The 24267-nt window shown below is 39.2% G+C and overlaps 1 protein-coding gene across 2 annotated transcripts in view; it reads left to right on the forward strand.

Moving 5' to 3' along the window:
* Positions 1–24267, forward strand: part of NKD1 (NKD inhibitor of WNT signaling pathway 1) — a 113305-nt gene that overhangs the window by 81642 nt on the left and 7396 nt on the right. The window contains exons 5-9 of one of the 2 annotated variants that reach the window (XM_054078917.1): positions 6758–6864; positions 9430–9525; positions 18352–18499; positions 19548–19632; positions 23578–23708. In XM_054078917.1, the coding sequence (XP_053934892.1) occupies positions 6758–6864; positions 9430–9525; positions 18352–18499; positions 19548–19632; positions 23578–23708 (567 nt within the window). The remainder of the gene's footprint in view (positions 1–6757; positions 6865–9429; positions 9526–18351; positions 18500–19547; positions 19633–23577; positions 23709–24267) is intronic. The other variant, XM_054078918.1, reaches the window with a different exon arrangement.

Genomic DNA, 24267 nt, shown 5'->3' on the forward strand with positions numbered 1-24267 from the left:
CTTGTGGAGATTCTCTCCCCCTGTCCTCAGTCCCCCACTTTTTTTTTTCTTTCTTTTTTTTTCCTAAGATGGGGAGGGAGAAATGATCTTCTTTGATCTCATATGAGAAGGGGAAAAAAAGACTGTTCTGTTCAGGCTTTTGGCTAACACAACAAACAGTGTTTAAAATTTAACTTTGCTTAATTAATTAGTAATTCTGTTTAGTGCTGTCTGATCTTCATCCAAAAGGTATTTTGAAGCTTGAGAACCGAACATCAAAGTGTATTGGGTGAAGATGGTCAAGTAAGGCATTTAATCTGGCAGTTGCTGTTTATGAAATACAGCCAGTTGGGGAACTAATTGGGAAAGGGAATCATAATCTGGCAAAATTTAACAAACTCCCTCCCTTCAGCAAACTCGCTCCAAAGAGAGTGTAAGAAATCTAGGTTCAGTGTTTAAGCATGTATGAGTTACGCTCTAGCTAGCAGAGAGAGAATGTATTGTCCTTTGGATCTGCGTCTTTGGTACAAGTCTTTCTTTTGTTAAGGAGATAGTAAAATATTTCTCCCCCACCCTGACCCAACAGCCAAAAAAAGAAGATGCCAGACCTAGACAGAAACCTGTGATTCTGTATCAAGGCTTGGAAATACTTACTTGTCAGTTTATTGTGATTGGCAAAAGGAATTGAAGCCTTTAAAGGAGGTAGTGTTGCACAGACCTTTGAGTTTGACTACTTTTTATTCAGGAGAGAAAATGTTGACTGAAGATTTGAGTGAATTTCTGTTTAGCATTTCAGCAATGTCCTAGTGGTGACTTGTGAATTAGAATCCTTATCTGATGTCTGAATGATTAAAACACATTTTGGTTGTCTGTTTTGGGGTATTTTTTTTTGCAAGCCATCACATGGTCTGAGTCACTTTCCCTCTGTTTTGCGCTTAACTGTCTCCCCCTGATCAGGTATGGGCAGCGTAGGTCTTATGACATTGTGAATCTTTTTTTTTTCCCCTTCTCTGTTATGCAATTGAACATTTAATTTGTGTTGTGACTATCAACAAGAAACAGTAAAACAGAAGAAAATGGTTTCTTTCCATATTTTTGGCTTGAAATACCCACCCCAGACAGACAATTAATTTCCCCACAGTAAGTTTCAGAGAAGGCAGCTTGATCTTTGTTATTTTGAAAGGTGTGTCTGATTCATCAGCTTCAGCTTTCAGCCAGAGAAAGTTGAGCACACGCTTTTGGCAGTGACCCAGGACGAGCCTGTTTTTCTATGTGCTTATTCTGGTGGCTGTGGAACAGGAATGTTACTCCCTTCCTGGTCCTATTCTGCCCATGTTCATTTGCTGCTGGAGAAGAGGACCTTTGCTGAAGCAAAGTAATCTCCATCAGAGATGTATTTCAATCAAGTCTGTGAATAAAACCGAAATATTTGCTTGATGGGGTGATATTTCTTATTCCGTGGCCTCCAGGAGAATTTAAAAGTGAAATCTGGATGTGAAAGTAATTGTTAATTAAAGGATAACTTCTCAATTTGGATTTTCAAACATAGTTGTTATTGCGCTGGTTGTTGCCACAGTCAGTGAAGAATGTCAGCTATGTTTGAAAAACTATATTTGCAATGAAAAAATGTTGACAGAACCAGATAATTCAGATGTTGGAGACTTCTGGAAAAACAATACGGTTAATTCTCTTTCTATCCCTTTGGTCCTCATAGTCTCTGTCTAAGTTTTGCATCTGCTAGATCTTCAAATTGGAAGTGAAATCCTTACCCTGTTGACGTCGATAGGAATTTTTCTACTGAGCTTGGTTGGACCAGCTCTTTGCTCAAATCCACCAGTCAAATATTGCTACTGAAGTTCTACTTGAGCTGTTACGGAAATGCTTATGACTTCATGTCCTTGCCTTGATATATCTATGGATTTTTTAATTTTCCTTTTATCCTACTCTCACACAAGTCTCAGATTCCAGTGTGTGGTTTTCCCCCCGTACATATAATTCTGTCCCTTTGTTTCTGGTGGTAGTTTTAGAGAATTGCCATGGAATCCAGTCTATGCAACCTGAGGAGAAAATAATAATATTTCAGTTCAAAGGGTTTGGTTTCGTGTATGCCAGGTGCTGACTTTCATGGGTGGCATTTTCGTAAATTCTGCAATTTTAACTTTACTCTGTTTTCTCTCAAAAATTACACAGTAATGACCCTGATGTTAAGGTAATGGTCACTGATAATGTCCTGTTGTAATTTACCTTTGCAGAATCGCATACTTCCTCCCATAGTTCTGCTTTCTGAGTTGAGGTCTTGTGATCCATCGCAATCCTTTTGTCATCTCGAAGAAGCTCTGAAGTAGTTCATTTTAAGCAGCTCTAAAGTACTTTGTCTTTAGCCTGAGTTCTTCTAACTGCTGTGCAAATTTGAACTTGGTAGCTGTAATTTAGATACCTACAATCATCTGAGTTGCCTCCTTTGCTGTTTCTGGCTACAAGATCCTCTTAATCCATCTGACTAAATTGCTCAGTACAGATGAAAAACAGAGTGAAACTGTTCTTACTTCGAGGAGGAAGATGATTTGTTAAAGAGCATGGTGTTTTGCTTGAATAAGGCTTTGAGAAATCTGAAATGATGAGCCACCTGACTGAGGGTGAAAGTTTAAACGGTAACTTTGCGGCCTGACTGCAGCTATATTTTGTCTCTGTTTTTTTCCAACCCTTATTCTGAGATGCAGGATGGAGGTGAGTGAAGAATGGTGTGGCTGTCTGAAGATCAGTATTCTGTGCTTATTCAAATACATGCAGCATAACATTCAGTTTAACCTCATTTCTAGGATTTTTTTTGGTGATAACCCTTTCTTTTTTAAGGAAAGAATAAGCTCCTGAAAAAAAAGACTTAGTTGTTCAGGGATGAGTCTTAATACCTTTAAACTGGTGTTCATTCTCTTCCTCCCCCACTTCAATTACGAGCAATTGGGTGGTAGTAATTAACAATCTTAGAGAGAAACATCTGCTAGTACACTTAAGCCAGTCAGTTTGTTTTTCATGAAAGAATGGTATTTCACAATTTTTCCAAGCTAATACTTTTCCTTTATTGTCTTTCCAATTTAAAATATTGTCCAGACACATTTTTTATAGTGTCTTAAGGTTATAGAAGTAAATACAAGGCCATTAATAATGAACGAGAGAGGAGAACATCATAAAGAAAATATATGCAGTATTTCAATTCATGAAACATTTTGTTAGGGAACATTGTTTTTGAGAGCATATGGTTATTCCCATGAGAAGCAATAAATATACTTTTTTTCCTCCAGTTGTGGTGTCCTGCAACAAGGGTAGGTTTCTCTGTATATTCATCTATATAGAGTGTCCTCTTTGTTAGGACTTGTTATTTGAGTGGGGAGGTGAGTAAGTATTTTTGCACAGATGACATATTGTACATGGACCTATTTCTGATAGCCTAGACTTTGAAACACAAGTCTATTAATTCTCCACACTCCTTTGAGATAGCAATCTTGTCTGGTCTAGTTGAATGTCGTTGGCAGAGCTGAAAGGAAGTCCACATTGTGAATATATCTGAATCTTGGCATGTTGCTCACTGGTGGATCTGTGTTTACCAACTGCCACTTTTAACTGTCCCAAGCAGACATTCTCATTTTATTTATAAGTAGGTTCAGCATGTGTTTTTATCCTTCATGAAACTGAGCGCATGTCAATAGTCAAAACTAAGTATAGAAACAAGATACCAAACACTTATCCTTCCCTCCTCAGACAAAACAGTTGTACTCCAGTATGTATTTTTAAATGTTCATTGGGTTTGGATATGGCATGTGAGGATATATGTGCAGACACATTATTTGATCACTCATAAATATTACTTAAATACCTCCATATTCCCCTTTAAAGTTTCCTCATTTAGATTTCATTTTTCTTTGCTGAATGAAACTTGACATCAGGATGAGATCACCAGATTTCCCCATTTCTTCTGAGCTCCAAAATGAGTAACTGATTTCAAAGGATAATTCCCTGGAGCAGCAAGACCAATGAGTTCTTCAGATCAAAGGTCAGCGGAGCTCAAAGAGGATAATTTCTGGCATACAGTATTTAAACTGTCTCAAGGAGTGTACTGCAAGATGTGTCTCCTCCTTCCCCAACAGTTGAACTCTTGTTTTTTTGAGAAGACTAATTTGTCAGAGCACATTTTTTCCTCTGTTGCATAAATTATACATTAAAGTGAAAGCTTCCTATCTGAACACACTAACTGTACGTCCAGAAAGGTTATTACATGCGCCACTGGAAGGACCATTCCTGAAACCAGAGTGTAACTGTCGTCGGTGGTGTTCTCTGAAGCACCCTATGGACTGGGAAGCTCCAGTGCTCCTTGTATTTGTCAGCAGCTTTCAGCACGATATGAGAGCATGGTGGTGGTGGGAGAGAAGGCTCTGCAAGACACAAAAAACCCAGCAGAGACTGTTGGGCAGGGAACAGTCACTTGTGCAGGATCTGATCCTCAGTGCTCTTAGCCTGACATTGTTTGCTATGCCATTGTCAGTTGGGATTCTGTCTCTTAACGGATAAAAGACCACTGTAGAAGGCTTTTGGCCGTTGTGTAGCTGTATATATTTGAAAGTAGGTGTGATAATGGGTGGATTTTTTTTTTTCCACCAGTTTTCCACTGTTCCAGTAAAGCTAGGGGTCATACTGGCTTAGCTTGCATTTGTTTCACGTTCCCTAGAGGGTGATTGTGAAGGATTGCAAAAGCCCCTCGCGGGGGCTATCAGCTGCGTTAGAACCGTGCCTGTGAGAAACCGATCACTGGTACAAATGAGCCACAGAAAATCTAGGGACCTTTTCACTTCTGGTTAATTTTAGAACGAAACAGCTAGGCTGGACTGAGGTAGTCAACGAAATGTTGTCTTCTGGTGTATGGGCCTCTTTTTGTGGCCTTTGATTTGAACTTCCCGGAATATGGAGTTGTATTTATGGACAAAGTAAGTTACGGACAAATGGCCTTTCTTGAGATATACTTTAAAGTTCTATATTGCAAGTAATATTTATCTTCGTTATTATAAACGGTCCCTGCTCATCTGGTAACACCAGGATAAAAGGATAAGAGAAGAAACTAATGTGAAATGAGCTTTCTCTTCCTTCAGCTGACCTTCCTGCGTAGTTTATGTTTAGTGTAGGGAATCCTAACATGGCTTAGAATAGAAGTTAAAGCGTATCAGTATGTGAGTATGTATATAATCAATGCCATTTGTACAATGCAAATTACATCTGCAGGGCTGGAATCTGGTGTTAGTGTAACATCAAAACTGCAAATAAACGTCAAAGTCAGGAGATTCCAAAAGGTCAGGATTTCTACCTCATTCCACCTTTCTTTAGAGCACATCGAGAATCTTTCATAGTATGCCGCAGTTTTGAAAACAACAGCAACAAAAAAGTAATACAACAGTGTTAAATTTAAACAAAGAAATATTACTGTGAAATACAAGATACTGCAGTGTGACAATGTGAATATTGTGGCAGAACTCCTAGCTTTTAGAATATCTGGGAGTATAAAGCTATAGTAATGGTAGATTTTAGGTTTGGGGGACTTTTTTAGCTAATTGTTTTGTTTTAAATGTGAAAGAAAATGCTGAAAAATGGCTAATATTTAATGTCTAACATGCTAGTGACTTCTTTCCTGTGAGAATGCTTGGGAAGCATCTCAGTGTTGCCAAACACCAGGAGAGCCACAGAGTTAAACACAGTTTGAAATGGGTCATCCTGGACTAGAGGGGATCATGTTCCTACATAACATTAGGATAAAGGCTTTGGGTAAATGCAAGTGCTGCAGTGCAAGAGAAAAAATATTGACTTAAGACCCGCATTCTCCCAGTATCTTCTATTTTTCGGGGAGTCTGCGGGATTACTGCTATTCCTCATGAAGTTTGGATATAACAGTGTTGGCAGAGGTATATGGATGTATAAAAAAATTCGTAGTTAAAATGTTTGAGGGTAGGGTTAAGAAATCCGTATATTTTCATAATGAATAGAGAATTAGTTGTCTTCAGATACAGGGTTTCATCATGTGCAAGGCTGAGTGTCTCTGCAGGAGCCAAAAGCACAACTATTAAGTTCCCGGGCATTTGTCATTCAATCCACATGAGAAATATATATCCCTTTCTGTTACATATCTTGTGTACGTTATGATATGTTGTGATATATGTCTGATAGATGTTAATATTGATTCTCTTTGTTATTGCTATTGAATTATGCAAGTGCGCATTTTTTTGACTTCAAACAGGAAATATACTTTTTCATAGGTAAGTGAAAAAATGCAACTTAACCTTTTTGGCAAGTAGTGTTATCTTTCTGGAGGGTAGTGAGGTTTGCCTGAAGAGGGAAACTGAAACAGAATGAGGACTTCATTTTAGCTTCATTAATTCATTTGCTGGTGGTGAATGCAATGTGTTTTCACAATGTGTCACAAACTTTCAATATTTTACAAAAATATTCAGCTTATTTACAGTAACAGTTCTGCTGATTTATATTCTCATAATACCGTGTTTGAACTTCCTGCGACTCTAGTGATATTTGTAGGAGAAGCTGTGTACCAAAAGCTGTTGGTAGATTGTCTGCAGAAATTATGCCAGAAGTGTAGTGAACACAAAAGCAAATCAAGTATAATGATCCTCTCATACAAGTTTGCTGAAATCAATTTCACCCTAAATATAAAGACAGATTTGCAAATATGAGGCTGCCTTGACATTTCCTTATAAGCGTTTTTTCTTAAATGTATTTATCGCAGTGGCTTTGCCTCCAGAGAAGACAGATGGAGTTTGCAGTGGAGATGAAAAGAAAGCAGAAAAAGAAAGTGACACACGCACAGGTTCCAAGAAGCAACTGAAATTTGAAGTAAGTCTTCTATATTTTAAAGTTTCGCTGTACTGACATAATTATGGTAGAAAAATAACCTGTGGTCCTCTGATGCATGTAGATAGATCCCAACGATTGTAATGGCCAAGGGAGGAAGCAGAAAAGTCAGTGTTTCACTGTTGGTTCTTATGAGGTGATTAGCGAGATGTATATCCGCGTTTGGAGAGGATCAAATAATGATCACTCTGTAGGATCTGAAATGTATAGTGAGAAGAGGTGTTTCGTTTAACCCTTTATCTATAATCCTTCCATTAGTAATTTATTATGCCGGCTACCATGTTATCAAATTTTTAGATTGCCTTTCATGGACTAATATACTTAGTTATATCTGCCTAGTGTAAAAGATACCTGCAAAGGTTTCCTTAACCATCGGTCTTCTATGCCTGGTCCTCCAAAATAAAATAACCCTGACTGGTCACATAGGAAATCCATCTGATCGAATGGGAGAGGGAAAAGCATCCTGGAGGGCAATGAGTCTGATGGTGTGCTTCCTTGTAGACTTTATAAACATGATAGAACAGCCAGACATTGTGTGTATTTAGGAGATTTTGTTTATATAGGGAGCGATTTAATAAACATGGGTATTGAAACATGCTGTCATCTAGCTAGAGGGTTATCTTGGTGAGGAGGAAGATACTCTGGTACCAGCAAGAAGCAGCATGAGTTTTCATCTTTCTGCACTCCAGCAGACGTGGCAAACTTCTGCTTTCAGTGCTGTCAGCCTGTCACAGTAAATGAGCTTTGCGTTCCTCAATTGTTGTTTAAAAGACCGTGCAGCCACCTTGCAGCATGGCTTGAGTATTCATTTCCTTTTCTAGAGCAGATTTAGTAGTCTGGTATGATTTATTTTTCACTGTTTTCAGGCCGATTTAAAGGAGGTACCTTTCCCATAGGCGGCTCAGGTGTTGCTAGGTGCTTTGTGCCTTCTGGGGGAGGTGACTTTCCCTGCCTTTTTTTTTTTGGAAAGCGATAACTTTTTTTGTCTGTGCACGTTTTATATTCTGCCTTGAGTAGCAGACATTTGCAGACAGGGAAGGTATGATAAATTGCAATTAACAGTGCCTTGATATTTGAACATTGGAGGACACCTGTCAACATGGTTGGTGCCAGAGTAGCTGGAACTCTACTGTAGCGGCATAGTCTGTGTTTGTTCCCAAGTAGTTCTTGGCATGCCATAAAGGTTAGCACTTGGTATTAGGCACCATGACTAATGCAGGGAAAGTTGCCATGGCTCTTAACTAAGCAGAGCACATCCTCACATGAAGATGTTATGTTAGGCAATGTGGGGCAGGGAAGTAGTAATGTATGGCCAGAAACCAGGTATTGATATTTCTTCCCTTGTTCTACAAATGAAAGTTTCCAGCGATGTAAGCTAGGAGATTGGTAAATGTTTCAAAGGTATAAAAGAATCAGAAATGCAAATGTTGAGACAAGAGGTCTAAATCTGAGGTGGATGTGATTTGGCTTTTAAAGGTGCTGGGAATGTTTATGTAACATGAAGCTGTGTTTCCACAGTAGAGTGTGGGGCACTTGGCAGCTTTCAGCCGGGCTTGTTACAACTGCAGCAGACTGCCTTTGAACTCAGCAGGGGACAGGGGGTACCCGTAACTGCTGTAGGGAATTGGTTTCAAGTCAGAAGATCAACCAGGTATTTTGAGCTCTATCATGCTGAAGCTATTTGGAGCTGTTTGTTTTACTTGCATACGGTGGCTTTCATTTTAATTGCACTGTAACTTTAATGCTTTGCCTTCTTGTGGCTCTGGATAATTCTGATTGCACAGGTCTTGAGAGAAAGCAAACAATTTATACCGAGGTGACTGGAGTCAGTCAAAGTGCATCCTTTTTTCTTTACTGAAATCTTGGGTTTGGTTTGAGGATTTTTTTTTTTCCCTTTAACAAATTGATTCTTCCAGGCTTTCCACAGACCACGCTCTCATTAGCAGAAGCACGGTTAAAGTAAGGAGCAGGCAGTACTCCCAGGTCATTCGTACCTGCCAGTTCCTAGGCGGGCTCCATTTCACCAGCTTCGGTGGCATAACGCTGTACTACACTAACTCTGACAACCTTTGGGTATCAAATATCTGTGTCAAGGACAGGTCTCACTGGTGAGGATCTGTGCCATATGTCCCTTGGGTATTAATGACTACTGGCACTGCAGTGTACTGTCTCATTCTGTGAGTCTGTTTCTGATATCTTTCTTTCTGAGTTAAGAAAAGTTTTCCTTCTCACTTTTTAGTGGGAAATTATATTTTATTTCAAGAGTTTCAGAGACTGGTCTTGTACTTCTTAGTGTTTTCTCCAATGAATTAGAAAGCATCTTGCAGAATCCCTGAAGTCTAGCCAGAGGGAGTCAGGGTTAACATGTGATTGTGATGAGACTCCCTCAGTATGGTGGGCAGAGGCCTCCCCAGGAGATGTCCTGAAGGCTTTCTCCCGTGAGGGAGGGAGGAAGGAAACAAGCAAGCAGCCTCCCTCTACGGAGAGTTTCCTCTGCAAACAGGCCTTTTGCTTTAGGTAATCAGCTGCTCTTTGCATGTTTCTTAGGAATTGCAATGTGATGTGTCTGTAGAGGAAGATAACAGGCAAGAATGGACCTTCACACTGTATGACTTTGATAACAACGGAAGAGTCACACGCGAGGTAAGCGAAATACAGCTGCCCCTTTGTGTGCAGCATTTGCTAACCAGAGAAGTGTTTTCTAACAGGAACATTTTTTCTTCTATGAAATAGAGGTGTCCTGCCAACTTAAATAGCAGTTTCCAGGGACCCTTCCCTCCTAGAAACAATCCCACCAGTAGTTTACTGGTTTCAGATCTACTGTGCCACTTTTTAAGCTGGTTGTTGTTTGATATCTGGGATTAGCCTTTTAAAAAATAGTACTGACATTTGAGGAGGAAAAGTATCTGAAACAACTGAACAACTAAACACATTGTCAAAATAAACCCCTGCAAATGTATATTGTTCTGGCTTCTATCTGGCTTTTCAGCGTTAAGCTAACCAAATAGCAAGGTTGCTTTCTGACATTCTTTCCAGTAAGAATAACTATATACTGTTGTTTTCATGAATATTAGGCTGATCTCTGCGTTCTCCCTCCAAGTATAAATAACATTGATGATACTTGCTGGAGAACCACAGTAAATGGCTGTCAAAGCTTAACAGCATGTATTTTTTATGTCTTGAAGTGATATTTCCTTGCAAGTAAGAAGCCAAATAAGAGGATGTATAGATTAGAATACAGTCCTTTTTTAGAACTATTTCTATCTGAATTGAATGGTACTTCTTCTAGAAGAATGTCTTTTGCTGAGATAACTACACTGTGCTGTCATAGATTTTTTTTGTGAGGTGTGTTTATTGGCTTCCATGCCTTTAGATAATCAGCTGAAAATTGACAGGTTTTGTCTCTTGGTTCCTATGCTGGTGTCTGTGAAAATTACTAAGAGCTGACTGAAAGGAATAGGGTAAATACTGGAAGTGCAATGGCTTAGACTCTATACGAGGGCACAAAGTTTTCCTAGAAGGCTGAAGCAAATCTCCTTTGGCATTTATTAACAAATTGCCAAGTGTGGTGGTTGTTCAGGGTTTTTAACGAATGTATGGACATCATTACTAGAATTTTTTTATTGTCTCTGCTCGGACAGTGCTTTAAGTAGTCAAAAGTAGTCTGTGCCTCTCATGCAAGAGAATAAGCAGATCAAAAGTTACAGGGCAAGTCCAAAGTTTCAAATGGGAAGACAAGACATAGATGGGCAAGGAGAAGCAGTGGAGAGTCGTGGGTGGGTGGGTTGGGAATGTGTTAATGTGTGGGGAACAGAGACCGGGAAAATGAAATCACTTGCCTGAAGTCTCACAAGAACCCAGTGGGAGATTGAACACAGATCCTTCGAGACCCAAGGCTAAGTCTTCATTACAAGATTATCATGACTCTCAAAGAATAGGGGAAAAATACACAAAAACCCAAACCCACACACGTGGGTGTCCTTTACATTAAGGCATGGCATTCCCATTAATGTCAGTGGGAGTTCCATGTGCTGAACATAATGAGAATATGTTTTTAAGTACATATACAATAATTATTTATGATTATGTGGTACACCAAAGAGCTTAATTTGACTGTACTTAGAGAATATGTTACAGCCAAATTCTACCTCTCTCTGCTACAAGAGCAGACTGCAGCTTAACTGAAACCAAATCTGTACAGGGATGGAAAATTATACTACTCTGAGGTCTGGGAGTTGCTATATTCAGGCTTGAACATGTGCCAGAAAATTTTGTTTTAACCAGGGGACCAAATAGGTTCATAATTTTCAGCTCTTTACATGTGACCAAAGATAGAAACAAATATATAGTATGCGCCATTGCAGAGTTTCCTAGTTAGGTTACACACTTCTTTTGCAATCTGTTCCAGTGCCATTTGTATAATCCATCTTGTTGCTTGTCCTCTGCTGAATCCACATGCAATTTGAGTTGTTTGTGCAAGAATGACTAACGATAGCAGCTCATAGATTATCTTGGCCAAAAAAAGAATTTCAGTCTCTTCATATGACATGGAATTTCTTGTTCTATTGGCCCCTGTGAGACTGGCAGTCAAAATAATGGGCTTGATACTGTTTCTTAAGCAGCTCTGCTCCGATCCAGCAAAGGACTTAACGATGGTGCACGTTAAACATGAAAAGTTTCACTTAAAATGACTGGAACACATGCTTTGAGTTAAAAGTATGGGAAGCACATTGCTGGATCAGGAACAGAATGGACGGTCTGAAGAAGAGGGCTTATCTGTACCAGTGCCGTTTAGTGAGCTGGTGAAAATACTTTGGGGACCAGTCAGCTTTGCTAAACAAAGGTCTCATGCTCTGGTAAGAAAAGCTTAGCGTGAACTTCTTCTCTTTCTTTCGAAGTTTCACTTTAATGTCTCCTGGATTTATAGCTGGGTTTAACAGAGATGTGAAATGTCTTAAGTCAAATTTCTGTCTGTAGACCTTGAGATGCTTCAGAAAAAGAAGTCACCGTTACCATTCTTTTTTTTCATGTTGGAAAAGTGAGACACTGGAAAAGGAAATCATTTGCCCACCCACATCCATTTCATTTGATTCAAAGTTATTGTGTTTAAAACGTTGGGTTTCAAGTCCAGATAGTTTCCAAAGAAATACACAGTGTTAAATTAAGTTTGTAAGAGACATGTAGGTGGGGTGCAACCTTGTAAGTACACTAAATGTTTTTTTCATTAAAATGTTTGAAAATTGCAAATAAGAGATGGATTTGGTTACTGGATAAAATTTCCCTTGGGTTTTACACAATGACAGATCACCGCAAGAGCATTCAAATTCCATCTTAGTGAAATTTCTTCTGGATCCTAACAACATTTTCGGAACTTAATGCTGCTTTGATTTTCTCCTAGAGTCTGTATGACTTACTCCGTAGTCCTTATGATTAGCAGTTCAGATCTAGTCATGCGTCTTGATGGCATACACCCATTATGAAGGCATAATTATTGAGATGACAAATTATAAAATCAGCATTACTGTATGTTATTGAACTAGTGCTTCTTCCGTCATAGAAGACAGCTATTTTTCAGTCCTTTTGGTGTAGTGGGAGATAACTTTTCCTGTTCTAATATGTATATTACAAAACTTGGCTTATAATGTTTCCCTTCATTCCGTAAACCATAAGAGGACAATTCCTTATGTACTGCAGGCATTTTTAGAACTGACAGCTGCACTGTAATTATATTCACAAGGATATTTGTAATCGGACTTGAAACTTGGATAATTGAACTAATATATTTTGATCCATGAGGTTTTCTGTTGAGCTCTCTGAATGTAATTATATTTCATAAACATTTCCCTTTATTTCCCCAATCAATTCTGCCTTGGAAAATTGGGTTTCTCTGGTGAGTGGCTGCACAGGAATTAGCACACAAGAAAGATGCTTGTCAGGAGTTAAAAAAGGGAGTTTCTTCTAGACTAGTTGTTGAGTAGATAGCAAGTGAAGCTTCTTTCAGGTTCCAAGTAAGAATGGTTCAAAAACGTTTGTGATCAAACAAAGCTGATGTTGCAATAAAAACCATCCTGCTGTATGTATAAATCAGACTACAAACAAAGTACAAATGAGACATTTGTACTTTTCTTTTTCTGAGGGAAAGGTAATGAACTGATATTGATGTTTCTCTTCATGCGTTTTTAATGCTAAAAATGTTCTTTGCGCCTTACATTAAATACCCAATTTTTCCTGTTATGTTTCTTTTGTTGTTTGTTTTTTTTTTCTTTCCTTATTTTGAATTACTTTTGCTCCTCTCTGTAATGAGTGAAAAGGTTTGTGATTATTTCTGCATTCAGAATGTGACACCAAATCTTTTACTTGGGGAAGGACTCTGGCTTTTCTGGGACTGCTGTTTATCAACCTGACTCTCATCTTGAAATTTGCTGGTTTTCACTATATTTGCAAACATTCTATTAACTCACAACATAGAAGCAGAGGAGTAGTGCCTGTCTGTATCGGAGAGGCAGTCATTTCAGCCATTGTTTTCCGTGAATTTGTGCCAGAGGTAAACATGAGGAGAAAACATGGCTTTCTTTTTTAGTTTTGACGAGAGCCAAAGACATCTCTCCCAGACAAGTCACTAAAAATCAAACTGAATGCTTTCTTTCATTGTTATTAAACTCAGAGGGCGTTTTTGTACTCTTGGTTTGGTTGGGGGTGTTGTTTGGTTTTGGCAGCTTTTTTTGAGTGAATATCTCATTCTGTTACATGAATTCCCCTTGAAAAGCCTCTTAGTTTCCTTTACAGAATCTCCAGTTTCCTTGCTAGTCTTATGATGATAAAGAACGCTAATACTAGAAAAACAGGGTTGTCCCTGTACCACTAATGTTCCTTAGAAGTGAGAAATTAATACCTGGAGAAGGACTTTCTCAGTTACGGGAGTTCTGTAAGGAATGAAGTATACTTGAATGTAATTCGCCCTTGTTCTTATTTTGCAGACCCATTAGTTTCTCTGCATGTTCTAAATTCCTGCTAATCTCCTACTAGAGATCTGTAAAGTATTCTGCAGATACATATGTGAGTGTGGCATACGTGTATGGCCTTAACTATTTGCTCTTCAGTATTTCTAATGCGAGTATTTCTGGCAGTCTATTAAAGTTGCTCGTTTTAATATACTTGATTCTATTAGCTGCTTGATAAAATAGGATGTGAAAAACATACAGATTAACACTGTTAAATCCTTCAGCCCTGGAAAAACCAACTGTAGTGTTCAATAAGCAAGACACAAATAAATCTGGGTATGGCATATGCTGGCTTTTTGGGTACTACTTTGTTTTGCTCTTTGAGGAAAAATATCAGTTTCAGTTTTCTTGCGTGATTAAGCTTGCTACCCCAGCAGAAATTCAGCACACTAGAAGCCCCTCAGTAGTTAGATTCATGCAGCCTACTTCCCCTCTTTATATAAAATGTTTGTTGTAAAGGAGAGAATTTTTTTTTCAATTCATATTTCTCTTTACCCATTTTGTATCCTAATTTAAAAATCCACAATGATTTTTTTAACTAGAAGTGTTTAAAAGTACATTTCAGTAAAAAAAAACCAAGCAAATGCTATTTTTGGAAAAATGGGAAACACTGAAAAATCTGTTCTTGTTTATTTTTAATGTAAAAAGGGAGGAAGTTTGAGAAATGTGGGATGAAGTTTTTGTACAGGAGGTACAAAGCAGTCTTAAGCAAAGCCGTTGCAAAATCCTCTGACTAGTAAAAATGGTATAATCCATTGTGTTGTAAAGTTAGCGTCTTTGGTAGGTGGTCTCTGAGACATGCTGGTTGGTCTACCAGAAAAGAAGAGAATTGAAATAGCTTTTTATTCTTGGTCATTGGTGCTAAACTTTTTGGGGACAGTGAAATGCACAAACTGGTGTATAGAAGGTAAAGCTGTGTCAATGATTTTGGGCGGTTCTTTAAGAACTGTAAATGGAGATAATATTCAGTGGGACAGCTTTTGTAGGAACGTAAATTACCTCAGTCTCCTGGCAGGCTCCTGGAAGATGAAACTTCTTTTGGGGGTAAATATAGATATAACCCTAAAATATGGGTTTTTTAAACATATTTTAATGATCTAGTGCTAATTTGGCAAGAAGCCATTACCATGCTAGCTGCCCAAAAAGGGCTGTGAGAAGGGCTACTGCTAGACACTACTCAAAACTCATTCACGAAGACCATCGCTACCAGATCAGTGCCTCAGGAATTTGTATGTTATAACAGTGAAGCAATAGCTAGAAAGCAACGGGAGATTCAGGCTGCCTTGTAGCTGGTGTCTACTTGGCCAGGACCTTGGTAGATGACAGAGTAGCAAATGACCCAAGCAGACTTGTTTGACCAAATCAGAACTGTCAGTTTGCTAGAATTTCCAACCCCAAATTAAGACCACAAGTAAATGAACCCTATAATAGAAATGTTGTTGGTGGTGTTTAAAAGATCAGCATAAGCATTAAGCGGTTACTTAGGGATATCCTTAACCTCGATCTTGTTATGTATTCAGTCTGACGACCATATTCATTCAGTGTCAGAATGCATAGCAGTTCAGGAGGAAACTGGGTATTAAACACATAACAAAATGCACAAGCGGCAGAGCATTGAGGCCACAAGGTGTCATTGAATCATAGAATCGCTCTGGTTGGAAGTTCAATTGAAGTTCATCTAATTACAGTGCCCCTGCCATGGGCAGGGACATCCTACTGGCTCAGGCTGCCCAAGGTCCCACCCAACCTGGCCTTGAACCTCTCCAGAGATGGGGCAGCCACAGCTTCCCTGGGCAACCTGGGCCAGGGCCTCACCACTCTCATGGTGAAGAGGTTCCTCCTAATGTCCAGTCTAAACCTGCCCCTCTCCAGTTCATACCCCTCGTCCTATCACCACAAGCCTTTATGAATAGTCCCTCTCCAGGTTTCTTGTAGCCCCTTTCAGGTACTGGAAGGTCACTATCAGTGTAACCTCTTAAACTGCTTAGAGCCTGGGCATTAATTTGGGTTAATTTGGGCCTTTTTGGCTGAGAGATGTAAATTGTCCTGATGTGATATGTGCATGCACGTATTTCTGACTGGTCAAGTACATGTCCCACTAATGTTATATCTGGCCTTCCTTGACAGCATTTGGGAATACTTTTTAAACTGCTGAGTCAAGTGGCTTGTTGAGAAAAACCACAGAGAACACAAGGGGCAGATTGTATGCCAGTTAGTGAGCTAGATCTCATAACTGGGGAAAAAAAAATCATGTTAAAGGACAGTGGGAGTAAAGACTTTTTGTCTTTGCCCATTGAAGTTAAAATAGATTAGACGATCAGGTTGTATAAACATCTAGCGTAGTGAAAAAGGGGGGACAGATTATTGTCAATGAAAGAGTTGAAAATAACCTCATGACTGAAGCCTTGTTTGGAAAGATACCCTGTTGGCTAACCAGCTCTTGTTAAAGAATGTATGGGAAAGGCTCCATTCACCAAAGTGCTGAGGGTTTGGGGCTCTGTTCCCTGTTAAGAATAGATGTGGTGCTTAAGTATTCTGCTGTAGGGGAAGGTTTGGTTTATTGAGGTGCAGGTTATAGCACAAGGGTCCTAGGACATAATTTATAGAAGGTATGTAAAGCAACAGATATGTTTTGTTTGTTAGTCTGTTTCCTTTCGTGTTTGCTTGGGTTTTTCTCATAGATGCAATAAAATTCCAGCCCTTCAACCTGTTTTTCAGATATGGCTGTATGTATTTAGAGGTCTGGCTAGGTTTCAAATTGGAATGGAAGTATGAGAAGTGAGATGTGCTAAATAGCTGTGAGATGTCCACCAGATCGTCGCTGAGCAGTGCCTCCCTCATTCAAGCTTTAGACAGTGGTTCTTGTCAAAAGGATGGAAAGCAATTACTAACATGGGGATAGTGACCCATATAGCAACTCGAGTGGCAATGGTAGAAAAAAATTATTTCAGTGAGGAAGTAAAAGAGAGATGGCAGATTCTGCTCTCTTTTTATGAATCTGTTGTCTTGAACTCACAAGTCTGAAGAAATTCCACCGGGTGCAGGAAGGTAGAGATACATTTTAAGACAAAGTCTGGACCCTCTCAGATTTAGTTCTTCATTCTGCCTCTTGAGCTGTAAAATCGTCTGCTGTAAAATCATTTGTCCTGGCCATAAGGTCAGTATTTCCCTAAATTCTGTGTGAGTAGAAATTAGTATTTCTTTGATCTTTAACACTAGTTAGATAATGAGAACTGAGTAGTATATTGACTACCTAAAGTACTAGGAAAATACTGGGACCCATTAGGACGTAGTAAATTTCGAGCTGTTGTTGTTACTTGCATGACTCCTGGGGAAAGGAAAAATTTTAGAGGTTTTGAATTTTTATAGGACTGACGCTTAATCTTCAGAACCAGTTAGACTTAACAAAAGATTTAGGTATTTCCTTTGCACTTGAAGGTATCTGGAAAGAGCTTAGGTACTAGGGTAGAATGAGGAATAGGAAGACCAGTATGGAGGAATTTTCAAATATACATTAAATGGGATCTTTATATCCTGCAATGATCAGCATGCTTTGGCCTTAGGTTGGTGCCCCAGATCAATTTGGGTAAAATTCCTTCGGGGAAAAACAGTGAGCCGAGAGATCTCTTTTCCATCCTGCAATTTAAGGCAGTACCATATTGAATACAGGCTGCACTAGATCAACGTGAAAGACCTCTGAGTACCACCAGCTGCTAAACAGTGTTTCTCCTGTTTGAAACAGTGGACTTAGTAAAATTGATTAGTGCTCTTTCTGATACAGCCAGGCGCATAAGCATTTGTTCATATCCCATTGCCTTCAAAGAGATGTGTGAAGAATGTGCTGTAATAGGCCTGGCATTCAGACATCCCTTATTTCCAGTCTTGAGATTTACAGTTCTGCCACTTCTCTTATTGGTTTTCCTCTATATAATCAACCATTTAACTATCCCAAGAAAAAAGCCTCAAGAAGTTTTAAGACTGATGTCCAAGATTTTCTTCAATTGCTGCATTTGTTTTGGTCATGTGAACTCAATTTTTAGTGCAGTATGAATGGTTATCCCTGGGTTCTGTTGAAACCAAGAAAAGAAAAGGCAGAACACAATTTTGCTAATTCACAATCTAGAGAACCCAAATGCCCTGTGCTTTTATTTTTGTTCTGATCTGGTTTGCCTTGTTTCATAAATCTTATGCCATTTGATGGATCTACTTGAATCATTCCCTTCTGTGTCTATGAGTTATATTAGAAAATAACTGAGGGTCTAATTAGAAAAAAAATGGGGGTTAACAGAAGAGAGAAATGCATCCTTTCTTGTAGGGTTCCATGCAAGTTCAGCTCTTTTAAATTCAATGACTTCTGAGGAAATTTCAGCATTTAATAGTCCCAGGTCTAAAATAATTATAAGTCTCAAAGCTGTAGGTTATGTACCATTTTACAGTAGTGTCTTTTTGTGTTTTAATCCAATTATAGGATATTACCAGCTTGCTTCATACCATCTATGAGGTAGTTGATGCATCAGTAAACCATTCTCCTAGTTCCAGCAAAACTCTGCGAGTGAAACTCACTGTGGCACCAGATGGCAGCCAGAAGAAAAAGAGTATCTTGTTGAATCATACTGGTAAGGATGTGCAATCAGCCATTGGAAAAAGTACCAAAAACTTCAAGAATTCCTTAAAAATCAGTCTTTGTTATTTTGTTAATACAAATAAATATATACTTAAAGGCAAATAATTTTGTGGGTATTTTAAACCCCGTGAATCTGTTTTAAGATCTCAAGTGCTAAATTGCCTACTCTCCTTTCAGTATCTCTTAAGAAAATTAGGTTTGCCTCTCCTGTTTGATTGATTCCTTTTAACAGCGGCAATACCCCATATGTTGTGTGATTGTCTTTGTGTACTGCAAGGCAGATTTAAGGCCTTTTCAACTTGTAGCACTTTAACTCTGTGGATATAACAGCGCTTAGTTTGTGTGGAGACAAGGATAGTGGTATAAAATGTGGGTTTTTTTCAAGTGCATAGCTATCACCACTGCTGGATAAGAATAAACCGTTCAGCATAAGTAACCTTTATGAATCTATGCATAAAAATGGCACATTTTCTGTATTGGCAATCTGCCATTATAAAATAGCTTGTACTCCGATGCCTTATTCACCTTATACCCACTCTACTAATAGTTGAATCAGAATAATTACTTCAGTAGAGAGAGTAGCACTAAATTAAAATACTAAAAAATATTTAAAGTAATCATTCGGTAGAAAATGTAGGCACCTTATCCAGAAGAAGAGCCTTGTTACTTCAGTTTTAGTACATGTATCCACTTGGTTAAGTGCAGACATAAGCACATTTGCGCTGTTGGGGAGCTGTGTGATGCATTAGCAAGCTCCAAACTACCGAGCCCTCCCGAGGGCCAACTATATCGGCATGAATGTGGCTTCATTTAACTTGCCACGTGGCTTGCAGTCTAACCCTGACTAATGTCCTACAGAAAGGGTTATGTCTGCCTAAAATCCGCCATGCAAACTAAAGCACTTTTGAGAAGGTTACACAGAATGATACATTGCATCTTGATCTACCAACCTGGAAAATTGTATTCGCAATGTAGCATGTTAGTTATGACGATCAACGAGGACAGTAATGTGAGAATAATGTGCTTTCTCGTGTTGGCAGATTTGCAGAATGCCAGGCGTAGAGCTGAAAGCAAAGCTAATGAAGAAGTAAGAAGTTCTGAGAGGAAGCAGCGGAATTCGCTGAGGTAAGGGGAGAGAACCCTGTCTCCTGACAGGCACTGGTACCTCTGAGGAAACCTCAATCTTCGATCGCTTTCTTGCTTGCTTTATTTTAAAAAATAACATTGAAATAGAAGAATTACAGGATTTTTCATTGTGGAACCATCATCAGATTCCATGGGTGCATATTCTGTATATTAAAACAGAAAACAGTAAAGCAAATCCATAGTGCCCATTACTAAAATTTTCTTCTGTTGGCTCTGTGGAGGACGTAGTGTCTTTTCAGATGCTGTCTGCAAATATTGTACCTACTAGTGGAGTTAATAGCACAGACTTTTGGCTAAAAGTGTCCTTAAACCTTTTTATTTTCATAGAGGCCAGCTTCTGCCTTTCTTTGCCCTCCATCCAGCCCATCTTTTTCACTGGTCAACTTAGTTTCAAACTTTTTTAACTCCATCTTGTTTACCAGGTCATAGCCAGACCTGCTTCTCCTTAGACCTTTCCTCCTAAAGGAAGCAGCTCTGAGCTCTTTCATTCTAAGGCAAACCAAAGTCTTTGCTGAAATGCTACAGTAAGGACATTGAATCATTAGTTGCATTTATTTCTTCAGCTGCAGATTTTAAAAAAATAAAAATTCAGTTTTGGCTTTCCTTGGATTTAAGGATATTTGTCCAATTTAAATTGTATTTAGTTTAACAAATTTATCAGGAGAAGCAGCATTCGGTTTTATTAAAAATGACAACAAAAACGTACCTCCCTTTTTTGGAGAGAGTTATCTCAGTGAGTGAATCCCAGTACAATCAGATTACAGATTAAAAAAAGATTAAAATTAATTCAAATCCTCTGTTAGCAACTCTACAAAATCTCTTGTGAACTAAAGAACACTCCTCGTGACTTGAAAAATGTAATTTTGCTTGCTGACCTACATGTGTATTTAAATTCCCTCTGCCCATTAACAACAGTTTGTCCTGTGTGAATTTAATGGGCTGCTTTTATTTGATTATCTATTGCAAAAATCCCCTTTCATTTTGAACTCCCCCTCCCATCCACCTTAAAGCCCTGGTTTTGCAAATGTAGGCATTTTATGAACAGCAGCCATTTCCACTGAAGTCCGCAGTCACAGAGGCACCAAAAGTTGGGGAAGAATCTTGTCTCTGCTTCGTTTCTCCTCATCCTTTTTGCTAGAGGCTTCTTAAACAGGAAAAACCCGTGTCTTGAGCTGAGCCCGTCAGCATCAGACAGCCATCAGCATCTGACAGTTTTTGTTGCATCTCGTTATATGTGGACAGGACAAATACTGTCCTCTTCACACCGTGGACGTTGCAGGAATGTTTGTGCGCTGTGGCCAAATCACTAACCCTCAGGAAAGCTCCTGAAGGCTCATGTGAGAATCTCACAATATTAATGTAAAAGTTTCCCCTTTGAAAGCAGGGATGAGGACTTGTGAGAAGTGCACACATTTCACAAGTTCAGTCACTTAGGAATTCTAGGCAAGATGTGATTAGTATTCAAGATAAAATGGATAGAAATGTTTTTATCCTGAAGGTGGGAGCTGGGTTAGATTTTTCATCTGCTGGAAGCTACAGGCAGGAGTTTTCACCTGTAGGGCTAAGTATCAAGATCAAGTAACTAGATTCATAGCTAGCTCGCCTGGCATATGTGGTATAAAATTAATGGTAGAAAAGCACTGGCAGGCAATTTTGTGGACTGGGTATCTTCATGCCACTCAAGTTTATATTTAATTTAGTGCAGGGAAAATATAATGCACACCAGCCTCTGAAATACCTTCCTTTTTACCCACAGATACACATTCTCACTCTCTTTCTTTCCTGCTTAAGTGATTTCTTCCTGACTAGCTTAAAGTCTGTGTTGTCAGTGAGCATAGCTTTCAGAAAATGTCCTTGCATTTTTCTGCCATGCACTCTTGTCACTGCTTTTCCCTTTACCTACTGTATTGCCGTGTGCTTATTGCCATCAGGATGACACTCCAGCATGGGAATTCTAGAAGAAGCTTTCATACACTCCACAAACACTTAAGCCGATGCCTTTATTTTTATTAAAAACAAAACAAAAGCAAAGCAAAAGACAGTAACGACGCTGTATATTTTTACACCCTGTGCTTGGTGCATGGTTGATGCATGCCTGTGTCTTCCCATGTGTGTGCCGGACAGCACTGTGGGGCTGGATGCCAGGCACTTCAAGTCTCAGAAGTACTTTAAAGTTCTCGTTGACAGTGGAGCATGTCTCATCAGTAAATAATTGCTTCACTGTTTATATTTGCATCAATAGTTTTGAACGTCATCTTGCACGTAAGAAAGCTATTAGAATGTGGGGCTGTTGCAGTACTGGCATAGTTTTTCTTCACTGTCCTGATGAGAGATGGAATTTATTAGAGTAATGAAAAAACAGGTTCCCTGTTAACGTAGTTTTCAACACACAGTGCTGTATACAGCGTTGCTTATTTGTGTTGGATCAAACCCAATAATTTTTTTCTGGCTTAACTGTGCATTGTCTTCAACACATGTGTGCAAGTCCTAATGGTTCCCATAGGCAATTCATGCCTGGCAGCTTCAGTGAGCCAGGTTCCAGCACCAGAGATCTTTCATGTTGACCAGCTAAAGTGTAACAACCTGTAAAGGTGTGTCTGATGCAGGAAAGGTACCGAGTTGGCTGTGTACCCAAAAAAGTTAAGAATATCTGGACATTCCCTCTTTTTTGACATTACCCCATGTCACTTTTGGAGTTCAAAGCTGACTCGGAGTCTTTAAAGCGTACCTGCTTTCCAGGCAGACTCTCCTCCATTCAGGAGACTCTTACCTCTATCAAAGTAGAGCAAAAATGATCTTTGAGGTAGGTCAAGTCTTATGACTTTTATCAAAGAAACGGTAGACCTTTGTCTGACAGAGACACGGGGGACTCAGTTCTGTAATGTCCCTGCACAGTACTACCCTAGACCAGGAAAGCAGTGGGATCAGCAGCCTCTGGAAACATGGAAACGTGTTAATAGACTAAAAGTGGAGTACTGGGCACTATGCAGTATAGAGTCCATACTTGGCAACTGGTGTAGGATACAAGGCCAAATTTTGGTCTCCAATTCACATCGGTGCAATCACACAGAGAAGGAGCAAAGCATGTCTTGTGGTCTGGGAGCCTGAACTATCTGAATGACAGGCAGTGACTTGATTAAGAGTTTTCTGCTTATCCTGTTTGTTATGTTGAAAATATTGTTCATATCTGCAGACATCCATTTAAATTGCTAAATTAAATTGTTCAGCACTATGGGCTACAATGCTGTAAATCTCTGCCTGATTTTTTTCTGCCTCATAAATGAATGGTATTTCAGATATTCATTCTCAGGAAATAGTTCTGCTATAAATAAAATCGCAAAGCTGAGCAGGAAAAGGAGTTGAGATTCTGAAGCTAGTGGCTGATCTAACCTTATTAATTGTATTTTGGAAGGCAGCAGTTATCTCTGGGTGTCCTACCAATGCTGTCTCTTCTCAGGCTCTCTGTAGTTACTACGCCTGTGCTGTTGCCTGTCTTTCTGAAACAGATACGCATGAATGTTTATCTGACACGAGGCATAACCCAGTGCTTCCTGACAGCAGTGCGGAGAGTCATGAATCAAACAGCAGGTTTTCTTTGGCATGTCCAAATTAGAGGGTCAGATGGTTTGGCCCTAAGACAGAATGTAATAAACCCTAGGAGCATTTTTATTTGGTTTTGCATGTGTAATACAATTTGAAAGCTTCCTTTGCTTTGCAACATCGAGTCGATTTATATGAGGGGAAAGAACAGTCAGTTCAGGCCTATTGACTTAGCAAATACGGTCATCCAGAATTTCAAGCATTTGTTGTTTCTTGGTGAGCAACTCCTGTCACTTCAAAGGGGCCGTTAGTTGTTGCTATGCAGATGGTCATAACAACTTTAGAGAAGTTCTGCTGAATGGTAATGTTGCTTCCTGCTGACAGGTATCACCAGGGTGAGAACAATCCAGAGCAAAGTGGGTGCTATCGTCATTGTGTTGATGAGAACATTGAAAGGAGAAACCACTATTTGGATCTTGCAGGAATAGAAAACTACACATCAAAGTTTGGGTCAGGTAATTTGGTAATTTCTGTTGCAACCTTTTTGTCTTATCTTTCTTCAGTTGCGTGTTCCACATCAGGGACAGTGAATTCTGAACCTGTGTGATTTGCCTGTAGTGACTTACAGGAAGGAATAGGACTGTATGAATACTGCAGGATAATTACTGTTGAAGGTGGTATCACAACAGCTAATGTGCTGCAAGCCTACTTTGAAGCACTTGTTTGTGTAGCTAAACTTGGAGGTGAGCCTAGGAGAATAACCTATACATCGAAATTATTAAGTTTAGTGTATGAGTGAGGTGGGGACTGATTTTTGGTTGTTGGTGCTCGTTCTCAAGGTGATAGCAGCACATATTTTCTACTCACTACTGACCCAAATATCAGAGAATGTGATTTCATACCTGGAGTTTTGGCTTCTGTCCCCAAATTAAAAGGATTTGGATTTCCTTCCTTTCTCTGTCCTCTGCCAAGATTTTACTATTCCACTTGCAGTTATTTTGGTGAATGTCAAATAGATGATGACCAAGATAAGGTAATGTAAAGACTTATATGCATGCACACACATCCACACAC

Source organism: Cuculus canorus, chromosome 13, assembly GCF_017976375.1.
Source record: "Cuculus canorus isolate bCucCan1 chromosome 13, bCucCan1.pri, whole genome shotgun sequence".
In the NCBI taxonomy this organism is placed as follows: Eukaryota; Metazoa; Chordata; class Aves; order Cuculiformes; family Cuculidae; genus Cuculus; species Cuculus canorus.